This window comes from Sinocyclocheilus anshuiensis, unplaced genomic scaffold (genome assembly GCF_001515605.1).
Source record: "Sinocyclocheilus anshuiensis isolate Anshui unplaced genomic scaffold, SAMN03320099.WGS_v1.1 scaffold311, whole genome shotgun sequence".
NCBI classification, from domain to species: domain Eukaryota; kingdom Metazoa; phylum Chordata; class Actinopteri; order Cypriniformes; family Cyprinidae; genus Sinocyclocheilus; species Sinocyclocheilus anshuiensis.
Window position 1 is genome coordinate 750,407 of NW_015549606.1, and position 12,443 is coordinate 762,849.

The 12,443-nt window shown below is 36.8% G+C and overlaps 1 protein-coding gene across 13 annotated transcripts in view; it reads left to right on the forward strand.

The window, feature by feature from the left end:
• The window catches only part of dlg1a (discs large MAGUK scaffold protein 1a), a 124,708-nt gene that overhangs the window by 63,297 nt on the left and 48,968 nt on the right, over positions 1-12,443 (forward strand). The window contains exon 1 of one of the 13 annotated variants that reach the window (XM_016447830.1): positions 5,194-5,319. The exons of the other annotated variants lie outside the window; for them this stretch is intronic. Within the exon in view, the coding sequence (XP_016303316.1) occupies positions 5,230-5,319 (90 nt within the window). The 5' untranslated portion in view covers positions 5,194-5,229. Of the gene's footprint in view, positions 1-5,193; positions 5,320-12,443 lie in introns of those variants that run through there. 13 annotated transcript variants of the gene reach the window in all.

Consider the following 12,443-nt stretch of genomic DNA (forward strand, 5'->3'; position numbering starts at 1 on the left):
CTTCAAAATATTTTGTTTTGTGTTCAACAGAAGAAAGAATCTTGTACAGGTTTGTAAAAACTTGAGGGCGAGTACATGATGACAGGATTTTCATTTTTTCGATTCTGTTGTGCAACAGGCACCAGCTTTTCAATAAAAATACTATTTAACTAAAACATTTTTAAAAAATGTGTTGTGAACACCAGTTCACATTGAGTTGAATATTTGGCTTTCAGCTTTACTGTGTTCTATACCTTGTAATGATTATTTTCTTATAAAATCTTAAATTTCTTGAAAACTGTGCAAACTTCTTCTTTTTTATTTTTTTTCAGATTTTATTTATACATTTTTGGAAATACATTTGAAGTGTTTTTACAAGTGTCATTAGTAACAACACCTTTGGGGCAAATACAAGTTCAGGTGCAAGCAGTTTTGTAGCTGAACACTGTTTGTCAGTGTGAAATGTTTGTTGCCAACATAACCCTTTATGTTATTTGTAAAGAAATGACCTTATGTGTTTGTTGTTGGCGCTCTTGAAAAGGTAATGCTTTCCAATAAACTGGGCTTGTGCCAGTTTCTGGGTCAAGGAGGATTAAATAATTCATGCTCAATTTGTCTGACTTGTTGCACAGCTACTCTAACAAACCATGTTCTTCAGCAGGTCAAAGCATTTGGTCTCAAATCTTAGGGCAAATTTAGGGCAAAATGGTCAAACCAGCCTCGTGAATCCAAATATAACAGACGGTTTAAGAGAGATGGTTGCCATTTAATGAAATATCGTTTTGTATGAGTTCATGTTCAAGTTAGATTTTAAGTCTTTGTTTTTCTTATAGAAGCCTCCATGAAGCTGCTGAGGTATGCTGGTTGGTTTATTGAAGAAAGCTTTGCTAGATTTTCTTCTTGTATATGTGTTTGTTGTATTTTTAAGAAGTGATGTGTGACTCTTGCCTTTCTCTGTTGACGCATTCAGAGAGTTGTTTCTTGTTCACTGAACAGAATGTCAGACTGCCTTTTTAAAGTGGGCATTTGGTGTTTATAAGGTTTGTGGCACCAACGATTTTCTGGGGGAGGTTGTGAAACAGGACGATGCATCGTCCTTATATTAACAGGCATACAGACTTTTACACAAACAGATGGTACAGGCCTGTTTAAACCTCATCTACTTTATCTAATATTGAAGTTATGTCAAACTATGACATTTCGTCGCAACATTTAGCTAGAACAGAACTGAATTAAGTATATTTTTTTATTCGCATTTGGCTGCCAGTCTTTGTATTAGGCTTTCCATGACTTTACACATGAATAATAATAAATAACTATTATTCTCCTTAAAAGTCATATGAGGTCTTGACTCAAATAATTTTTAAGGAGTATTTAGAAGCATTAGAATGTGTCTTGTACATTTAGCCTACCATTTGTTTAGAAGGCTTTTTTCAGTTCAAATTTTCAGCTGTTTTCTTTTTTATTTGTTTTATTCTCACCAGGACTACATTTACTTTGTCAAAAATACAGTAAAACAATGATATTGTCAAATATTGCTACTCATATAAATTACTGTTTTCTATTTTAATGTTTTAAAAATTTATTTATTAGTGTAATGGCAAAGCAGCCGTTGTTCCAGTCTTCAGTGTCACATGATCTTTCTGAAATCTTTCTAATATGCTGATTTGGTTCTCAAGTGACTTTTCTTCTTCTTATTATCAATGTTGAAAACAGTGCAGCTTAATATTTTTGTAGAAACTATCATGTTTTTCAGGATTCTTTGATGAATAGGAAGTTCAAAAGAACAGCATTTAGCTGAAATATATATTTTTTTGTGACTGTATCATATTGAAAACCATACTTATGTGTAATCAGTGTTGTTGTTCTGGCCAGCTGTCTCCATATAATATATAGTGGGATGCAAACATCTGAGCATTAATTGGCTGTCTGACAGGCATTCAAAATCGAATTTAAACTTGGAAAATATTCCGAATTTTCAAAAAAAATTATTTTATTTTTTTCTTTTTATATACCAATACATTTCCTGAAAAGGAGCTAGTAAATGAGGCAATTGTTGTTTTTCTGTTTATTATTTAATTGAGTTTTTAAAGGATAGGCCACCCAGTAGGGAGTTTTCTTTTTCACTTCACTGACCCTGTTATTGAATGGCAAAAACTGCATAAAGATTTATAAAACATTTCTCCTTTTGTGTTTCATCGAAGAAGTAATACGAGCATTAGGGTTTTTTTTGCCAAGACACGAGGTTGAGTTTTTATTTTTGGGTGACCTAATCTTTTCATATTCTCTGGTCCTGAGATTTTCCATCTTTGTATTGTGTTCATGTCTTTAGTGCTTGTCATCAGCAGTGGAGAGTAATGCAGTAATGTGGCTGGAGCTGCAGGGCAGTTAGTGCATTAGTTTTGTCCAGCCGTATCACGTGATGGGAGCTGGAGGTGGAGGCGTCTCTGCCTCACTCTGCCTTGAATTCAAATAAGGTGCTTTTCTGACTCAGGTACAATCAGTAATTTGTTTTAGCCTGTAGCCTCTGTGGAGACATGTGGATCTGTGGTGGGGCACTAAGTGTACCGTGAGCGTGAAGACTTCAAATCCCATGTGTTACCAAATAAAGTGATGCATAACAACTGTTGACAAGGAGACCAAATGGCTGCACGGCTGCCAATAAGCTCAGACTCCACTTGATTTTCTTTGACAGTCGTCTTTTTTTTTAACAGTGGTTTACTTCTTTCGCCAAGGTTCACTTAATGTATAATGTTAGTTGCTGAAAACTGAATATGCATCATTGATGTTAAAGTGATGTTTTGTGTTGATTTCTTAATGTTGTGATGTCATAACCATGAGGATTTCAGAGCAAGCTGTTTTTTTTGCAATTTAGTTTCAGTAAATGTTCCTTTCGGACTAAAGATGATATAGAATAACTATATAGGGATTATATAGGGCCTTGTGGATTTTAGTGACTCCCTTAAAAAGGTACTATTGCAATTGCAACTTCACCCAAGTTCACCCAAAAATGAAAATTGTGTCAGCATTTACTCACCCTCGTATTGTTCCAAACCTGTGTGAAATTCTTTTTGTTGAACATAACAGAAGATTTTTTGATCAATTTAATGAATCCTCGCTAAAATAAAAGTTATTTCTTTAAACAAATCTTACTGATTTTTTTCCCCCCATGTGATGGTCCCATATCAATGGTAACAAAACTGTTTGGTTACCAACATTCTTCAAAACATGCTCTGTTTTCTGGGTAACACTTTAGAATTTAGTACTATAGTATTGGGACCAATTCTCACTATTAACTATTTACTTATTAGCATGTACATTACTAGAATATTGGCTGTTTATTAGTACTTATAAAGCACATATTCTGCATGACCATATTCTACATTCTTCCTACCCAATACCTAAACTTAACAACTACCTTACTAACTATTAATAAGCAGTAATTAGGAGTTTGAGGCAGAAGTCACTCTTAATACAGTAGTTAGTTAATGGTGAGAACTAGACCTTAAAATAAAGTGTGACCATTTTCTGTAGTGTTTCAAAGAAGAAAGAAAGAAAGAGGGCAAGTAAATGATGACAAAACTTTTATTTTTGTGTGATCCTTTTTACACAAAGATTGTATTAGGATTAATATCCCCACATTTATCGCAGATCACTTTTTTGATACATATATGGCACTTTTTGTTTACTGTTGCAGAAATGGCTAAAGTGTCTGACTAACCTCTTTATTGTAGTCTTATCAGAGATTGGGCGTTTTGCCTCAGAGTTGGAAGAGGTGACCTCATTGAAGCTGCAGTGAATATTTGGAGCATTTACAGTAAATGTCACTACTTCCTTGCTGATGTTGCCAACTATTCTTCAGTGGATATTTTGGGCCTAAGAGAGGATATCAACTGGTGGGCCAATATTCCAGAATCCATACATTAACATCTTGACACTTCTCCAAAAGTGTTCTATATTGAACTAAATGTCTGTCGTGACATGGCATGAAGTAACAGACAGGGACAAAAGTTTAGGTTAGTTAAGTTTGTGAAATATTATTATAATATTGTAAAATAATACAATTTAAAAGAACAGTTTTCTGTAAGATGCAATTTATTCCTGTGATAGCAGAGCTGAATTTTCAGCAGCCATTACTCCGTACTCTTAGGTGTTACATGATTCATCAAAAATCATTCTAATGTATTAATTTGTTGCATTAGTAATATATTTTTTTTATTATTCAGTTTCTTATAATTAGCCATGCTGAAAACAGTTGTGTTGCTTAAAATTTCCATGGAAACTGTGACAATTTTTCAGGATTCTATTTGTTTTAAATTAACATATTTGTAGAATTATACATGTCTTTGCTAAATTTAAGCATTTATTTCTTAAAAAAAAAATCTATTTTTTGTTTGTTTTCCCCTTTCATTTCATTCATTCATTCATTCTGGGGCTTTTTAAGTGTTAAATGGGTTTATACTTTTCCCTGTCTGCTGCCATTGGCATCAGCTCAGGATAGTCACTGGTGAAAGTTTTGGAACTTTGATCAACCAATTAGCAAATGTCCTAATTTCCCACGTCTTCAGAGTGATTAGTCACATGATATTTACAGTTCTAGCTATTGGCTTGAAAAGTGTGGTCCAGTAAGCAAAGATGGCAACATAAACTTAGGTCCTGCTTTAGCTGAGCAACCGGTTAAGAACGGAAATACTAACATATAGCTTACCTCTTTGTGTGTAACTTTTGACAAGATTTGGCTACCTGAATAATAATATAACAAAGAGTTATGCCAGTCTGTCTCTGATGCTCTTGGTGTTCCAGACATGTTGCTGTCTCAGCTTTGTACCATGTAGCATAGCGCTCTGCTCTGAACCACGTTCTCCCTGCCTGTCTGAAAGCCACCGTTAGACTAGCTGAGAGCAAAGAGGAGGAACGCAGGGGAGGAGGGGAGAAGAGAGAGACAGCTTTACTGAAAAATGAGCTGTGTCATTCTTGGGGAATCTAACAGACCACAGTTTAGAGTTCCGTAGCACCAGCCGTCCCCTTACGGCCAGCATGCATGTCCACGTGTTCACTCGTGAAGCTCTCTAGCCCCCTTTACCACGATCCTGTCCTGCGTGCACTGCATCATGGGATCACCTTGACGCAGCTTCTGGGGTTGGGTGGGGAGTTCGGATCAGAGCCGAGGAGTACTTTGCTGTATCCGGCGGTCTGTCAAACCCTGGATGCCACGCTGTGTGGGGTTTCACCTCAGGACTCGTAAGTGACATGCTGGCCTCCATTTGGTATGCCAAAAAGATGGGACGACGGCTGATCAGAAGCATTAGGAGGACCAAGAGATTGCAGCTGCAGTTGCTGGTGGGTAATAGTTAGTGTTATATACATGAAACAGGGTTTTGAAATGCGTGTCCGCAGAATGTGTGCTCCAGACAGAATGACTTTGAGCTGTGCATGTAAATCACAAGACAGGCGAGAAGGACGAGAGGGGGAAAATATTGCCTAAACAGTAACATCTTTTCTTTTTAAATGCAGAGCTGCACAGATTTGGTTTTATAGATGCAAGTTTATATTTTGGTGGAAGCAGAGTTTGCTTTGCGTGTTCATTCTGAAGTACACACAGATTTGGACTGCACAGTTTTCAGAAAGTTACTGCAGCATTTGTCTTGTTTGTTGTTAAAAGTTTTTGTTTTGTTGTAGTTTTTTGGTTAGTTTTAACAGAGCCCTTAAGGAAACATGGTGATGGGGGAAAAAAACATTAGATGGGAGGAAAAACATATATTTCCTATTTTTGCCTTCTCTTGCCAAAAGTATTACGTTTTGTGAGCGAAATTTGTAAAATTTTGCATCCGTAAGAAAAACATTTGTGTTCTCTCTCAAAAATATTGCATTCTTCTGAGAAACGTTGCATTCGCTTGCAAAAGCAATGAAATGTAGTTTTTCCTCCAACCTCATATTATTTCCATCACTAAAGTTTCTTGGGTGCATGTAAAAGTTTCTTGGGCGAACATGAATTTTCTCAGGGGAATGCAACAGTTTTGCAAGATAATGTTAAATACAGCGTTACAGTGTGTTATTATTTATTATTATTATTACTTTCAATTACTTTTATAGTATTTTTAACATAATTTTTTGTTTTGTTTTGGTGGTAGTGAAAAGTTTTTACAAATGACTGATTATTTTACCTTGCAAATATCGTAGGTTGCGTTTGTTAGACCAAATGAACAAGCAAGACTTATTCATGCTGTCATAGTCATTCTTTAGTCTTTTAGAATGATACAATTTGGATCTGCTATTGTCACTTTTCCAAAATTCTTAGTGACAATTTACCCAAAATTGTCATAATTTAGTTATGCTGTTTTTAACCCAATATTTTTCGTAGAATGCAAAAGGCTGAGTGTCAGTGCCGCTGTTTTATATACAAGAAAATGTTTATTTATAATGTCAAGCTACAAAATGACAAAAAAAAGACACCATGAAAGATACTTTTATACTTATTATGCTTGTGTGTGTGTGTGTGTGTGTTATTTTATTTATTTATTTGTTTGTTTTGGAGATTAGCATTATTTGAGAGCTAGTCTGATATTCTTCCTTCTACAGTATATTTAATTCACAGAAGTCAAGTCAAGTCAAGTCACCTTTATTTATATAGCGCTTTTAACAATACAGATTGTGTCAAAGCAACTGAACAGCATTAATCACAGAAGAAATATAATATTTGTTTGAGTAAATGAAGAGAGTGTTTTCCAAATTATTCAGTTAAACAACAGTTGTAGTACATTGTTAGAAGTCACTGAAAAAGTTTTCATGAACTGAGCAAGCTTTCGAATTCCTTTAAATTCCATTTGTAAATTCAATCATCACAATATTGATTAAAAATTAAATGTTAAAATAATTTAAAAAATGTGTCCTATTATTACAAAACTTTATACAGGAATCATTTGTGTTAGGAGCAGTATGAATAGATGAATAACTAAAGCTCATTACATGCTTTTTTCCCCTGTAAATCCCCATGTGTATTTCTTATCATTAGATATGCTGCATTTGAAAAGTCTCTCAATGGTTCTCTATTTTTATACATTTTATGTAAATGTGTCTCTGTGAGCATGAAAGGAAAATTTACTGCAAAGATGATAATGGAACAATCATGCGGTGTCTGCCGACAGAAGATATGCACGTTCTCATGTAGAGTAGCACCACATGCCATTTTTATTGTCACCCCAAGTGCTCGACACTCCATCTCTCAAATAACTGCTCATCTCTTTGCGTGTTTACTGCCGAAATTCATTTGGCCTTGAGACGGAGAGCCCTGAAGAAGAGGCAGGAGACGCTTCGAAGGCTTTTGTCCTTGTATTGTGCTATCGATTGATTGCCCATAATGCTGGTGGTTGGGGAAAAGAAGAGGGAACGGCTCGGCGACTGAGGTGGTAAATAAAAGAGACAGCTGCTTATTAGAATGGAGAGGCCCCTTTAAAATGAGTCAACAAATTTCAACAAACATGTCCGTTTGTGAGAGCAAGCATATTGTATTTGTGAGTTTTGTGATGCAACAAAAGCAGTGTAAGGAATCATGCCCAAGATTTAATTTAATTTAATGTAATTTAATTTTTTATTTAATTTTTTTATTTAATTTAATTTTTTATTTAATTTTTAATTTAAATTTCATTCAATTTCAATTTATGTCAATTTAATTTAATTTATATTTCAATTTAATTTCATTTATATTTTAATTTTGTTTATGCAGTTGTATCAATATCAAGTGAAAATTCAACACTGAAATTCTGGGAATCAAAATGTAATTTTAAACATGGAAATAAATAATTATTTAAATTTCGAAACATTTAATACAAAGTAATGTTATAGCAAAAGGGATATTATGATCAGGTTTACCTTTTTTTTGGAGTTCAAGTGCTGCTGTCATTAAATCAAAAGAGGAACATTTAATTGAACACATTTTTTCAATTCAGTTTTTCACTGTAGTTGTTATGCTGATAATAAAGTCTGATTCAATTTGGGGTTAATTTAAAAAAAAAAAAAAAAAAAGTCTCCAATGGACCTCAGTGTAGTATGCCTCACCAGTGTCATATAAATGGTTTTTAATGAATGGTGTTTGCTAAGGCGTGATTGTTTTATAAAAGGAACAAATTAATATTAATGTTTAATCATTAATATTTAAGCAGTTAAATTACATTCGGCAGGTGGACAATTAAATTTAAATGATCTAGGGCTAGAATATCATATAGATTTATGTGTGTGCTCCATTGACTTGAGCCTTCAAGCAACGTAGCAACCACGAGCAACTTAGTAACTGGCAACATCCCAGAATGCTCCGATATTGCAGTGATTTTTGCACCGACAAGCAGCACCTACATTTTGCCATTATTAATAACAATAATCTAAATTACCCATGAACAAAAGAAGCAGATAGTGGCAGCAGAATAAAGGTGGTGCGCCTGTGACACACTGATGTTTATGCATTTGCAACGGTTTCCTTTTTCCTATTCTGTATTCTTATGTGGCATAATACAGTCTGCAGAACCCACATTCCCGCTTGCCTTGTAGTCTTTTGCTCTGTAAGGAAATATATGAGCTGTACAGTAATTAAATGATCACATCTCTCTCTTACATGTCCTAGGCTGAACTGAACATGTTGTGTTGGAACATTGACGTTCTGCTCTGGCAGTCACAGAAGTGCAATATCAATCCTGTGTCTATCAATGTGACAGAGCTTGACTTTTCTTTAAAATATGCTTTGCCTTTCTACAGCACTTTGCTTCAACAGCAGTGTAATAACGCCTGGAGCAGTTTTGCTTCGGGACAGATTTTACATCAGATGATTCAATCCAGTACTAAAATAATTTAACATAAAGTGAAAAAAGAAAAAAACTCCTAAGATAGTCCTAAAGCATTGCATAAACAAACACGTTTTATTAATAATATTATTACATTTTATTTCAATAATACCAATTTCATAAAGATTACCATTAACTGCATAAACAATTTAACAATTTGTGAACATTTACATACACTAAATGTGGAAATATCTCAACTTTTTTATGCTTTTATGCTCTTGGTGGCCAATAATTAAAATTCCGGTTAGGAGAAACCATGTTTATTTATTATTTAACTGGATTTAACGTAGTCTTGGTTTGTAGTTGTTGTACTTTTATTAATTCTTTTTGTGAATGAGAGGGTGTCCATGTTGGAATCTTACTAATTTGTCTACTTCTACCAAGTTGAATGGATAAATTTGCTTTAAAATACTAAAATAGACTTTGATTGGATGCACACATTGATGTCAACAATGCTGAACAATATTTTGCTGGAAACTATAATATACTTCCATTCAAAAGTTTGGGGCAATAATATTTTACTCGTCAAGGACGCATTCATTTGTTTAAAAGTGACAGTAAAGTCATTTATAATGTTATAAAATATTTCTATTTCAAATAAATGCCATTCACTGTCATTTCTGTTCATCAAAGAATTCAGAAAAAAATAAATAAATTGAATTATTCCAAACCTTTGTCTGGTGGTGTATGCCAGAGTGTGCTGAAGACAGATGACTGTCAGTGAGGAGCTGCACAGTAGAAGTTAGGGCTGGTCCGAATACCATTGTTTGAGCTTCGAAGCTTCTCTAGTAATCAACACCAAATATCTGACGCTTCGGAGGGAGGGTTCTGAACATATTCTTCTCTCTAACACCGTGTCTACAACGGACGCGAACAGCACGACAAAATACTATAGAACTCATTATAATCAGTGATGCTGGCTACACTGGATGCGGCGCATCGCGACACGACAAATTCCCGACAGAAAACTGCTGCTGCGTTCTATTCAGGGGCGTAGATTACACGGGGGACGGGACGGGACGGAACCCCCCCACACACACACACACTTTTAATTTTAGTTTATCCATTTCGTTATCCTCATATATACTAGGGTAGCTAGTGTATTACATGGCTGCATTTTATTATTTCCATTTCACATTGTTTTTCCTCTTCACTCCTGTTGCCCAATTTAGGGTGGTGACCCACCAGTAGAGCTACATGTCTAGAGTGATCAGTGTTACAATTAGATTTGGATAAAGTTTTAAACTTACTATTGTGTAATTGTCAAGTCCAGTGGTTGATTTAGGACACTTAATTGGATCAGAGAGAAATCTGGTATCATTGTTACGAATATATGGCACTATAAGGCGCAATGTCTTGTCGAGTCACTGTACGAGTTTAAACAGTTGAGTCTTGAGCTGCCGTGATGTTGGGGGTCTGGATTTTGGAGGTGTCCATTAAGTCGGTAAGCCATGGTGAGGGGTCCACAGCAACACTCATGAAAAATAAATGCACAGTGTTTTTATTTAATTGCTGATGAATTATTGATACACTTCAAACATTTAGAAGGTCAAATTTAAATGAGAATGCTGGAAAGCATGTCTTGGGGCATTGTCTCAAGGCAGTGATCTGTTCCAATGTAATGTGTTGTCGTTGGGTATAGCGTAGACTTTGAAATAGAGCAAAAAAAAAAAAAACAATTATATATTATTATTTTTATAGTTTTAAAATAAATACATTTAATTATCAACTATTTTTAATTACGTTTATTTAAATGTATTTAAGAAAAAACTTTCAATGCATTTTAATTTTATTTGTAATTTAGTAACTGTTTCAAAAGAAAATGTCCTGTAATTTTATGATATGCAGTTACAGTAAAAATATTTTAAAGCAGTTTTTGTGCCATTATTTCCCTTAACCACAAAAGGACGTCATGGCTTTGTTTGTGTGTTTGTTTTTTACTTTCCTCCTTGTGCTAATTTGAAAATTGCCAGTATCACTGAAGACGGTTGCCAGTATCTCCAATCAGATGCTGTGCGGTAATAGGCCCATTGCATGTGGTTCTTTAATTTCTATTAAAGCCCTGTGAATATAAGCTATTTAGGTGGAGGAGAAGGCAGGGTGCTGGCTCTGTGGGGTTGCTTGCTTTATTTGATGTGGAAGCTGTTGCCATGGTTTTGGTCCTGGGGGAATAGAGGCACAAGCTGTGACAATATCTGTTACCTCATTTGACACCTGTGGCACACCTCGGATAGTTTTCGCCGGCACGTCAATAGGTTTGACTGCGGAGCATAGCCGTGGTGGAGATCTGTAGGAATTCTAGTCTTATTAACAAAGACGAGGTTATTTTTGCAATCGCTTTTCTCTTTTTTTCACTGCTTGTGAAAGCATAGCCTTTTGTCTCCCCCTCACTGAATCATACGTGTGTGGAAAGAGACTGCAGCGTGTGAAAGCCGATCTGTGTCAGAAGGAGCATCCAGACAGCATGGAATCGTCATCTTCTTCTGAACGCGTAGCGCACACGCTTCCTGGATTTACCTTTACCCCTGGATCTCGCTGGATCTGTGCCTCTCTCTCCCGTTCGGAGCCGTGAGTATGTTTGCTAGCACAAAGTTTTATAATCATTAGGTAATCGTATCTTTTCCGACAATGAAGCTTTTAGCCTAAAGTGCAAGGAGGACGGAAAAATCAATAGCTTTGCTGAAATAGTTTTTGTGGCTCGGCTGGCTCTAATGATCAGCCGGAAAACTGGAGTCCTCCAAGTGTGGCCATGCCTAAGAAGAAAAGGACTACAACAACACCAATCGTTTCTTTTTTATCAGGGCACCACCGTGAATGCCAGCATCTATATTTAATGCACAGTGGAAGGCTTGCTTTTGCTTTTAAGAAAGTGATGTGATTGATACCTGCTCGTGGACGATCTTGTAGCCCCGGTCCATTTAGATTAAGAATCCCTGGAGAACTGTGGGCTTTCGACTGCAACACTTGCCAGTTAATTGAACCCATTTCCTGCTTCTTCAGGCTCTTAGGTTCTCCCCCATGCACAGAGAGCTCCCTGGTCCTTCATTGATCCTCTCTCAGGTCTCAGCTCGTCTGGAGCTGGAGTCACAGCCCAGAGTAGCTTGTGGGCAGCTCGATCACCTCCTCCCTTCTTGCTGCCCACTCCACCATCCAGCATGAGACTTCTGCACACTTGATCTCCCAGCTGGTGAGGACAGGAAGGTTGTGAGTTGGCCGACGAATGGATTTTGAGCCGTCGGCTCTGACTTCGCGCTTGCATTATTCTGCCGTCGGATCCGTGAGAGGATGCTGTAACCTTATCCAGGTGCACCCTCCCTCTTCTGCCACGCTTCCACTTTCCGAACTGCCTCGGCGCTTGACAGCTGTTGTGGCTCTGTCCTGGCCCCAAGGGCTGTGATGAACTACATCTTCGGGAACAACACGCTGTACCCGCGAGGCGGTCGGGCCAACACCCCATCCGGACATGCCGCCCCAGGGTCCAAACAGAGGCAGTGGGCCAAGCGGAGCTCCAGTGAGGAACTGCCTTCGTTTTCCTCTCACTGGCAGCAGCTGCTGGCCTTCTTCACACGACGCGGTGCCTTCAGCGACTGCATCACGGCAGGAGCGAGCCAGGTAACTCTTGCCACAGCACAC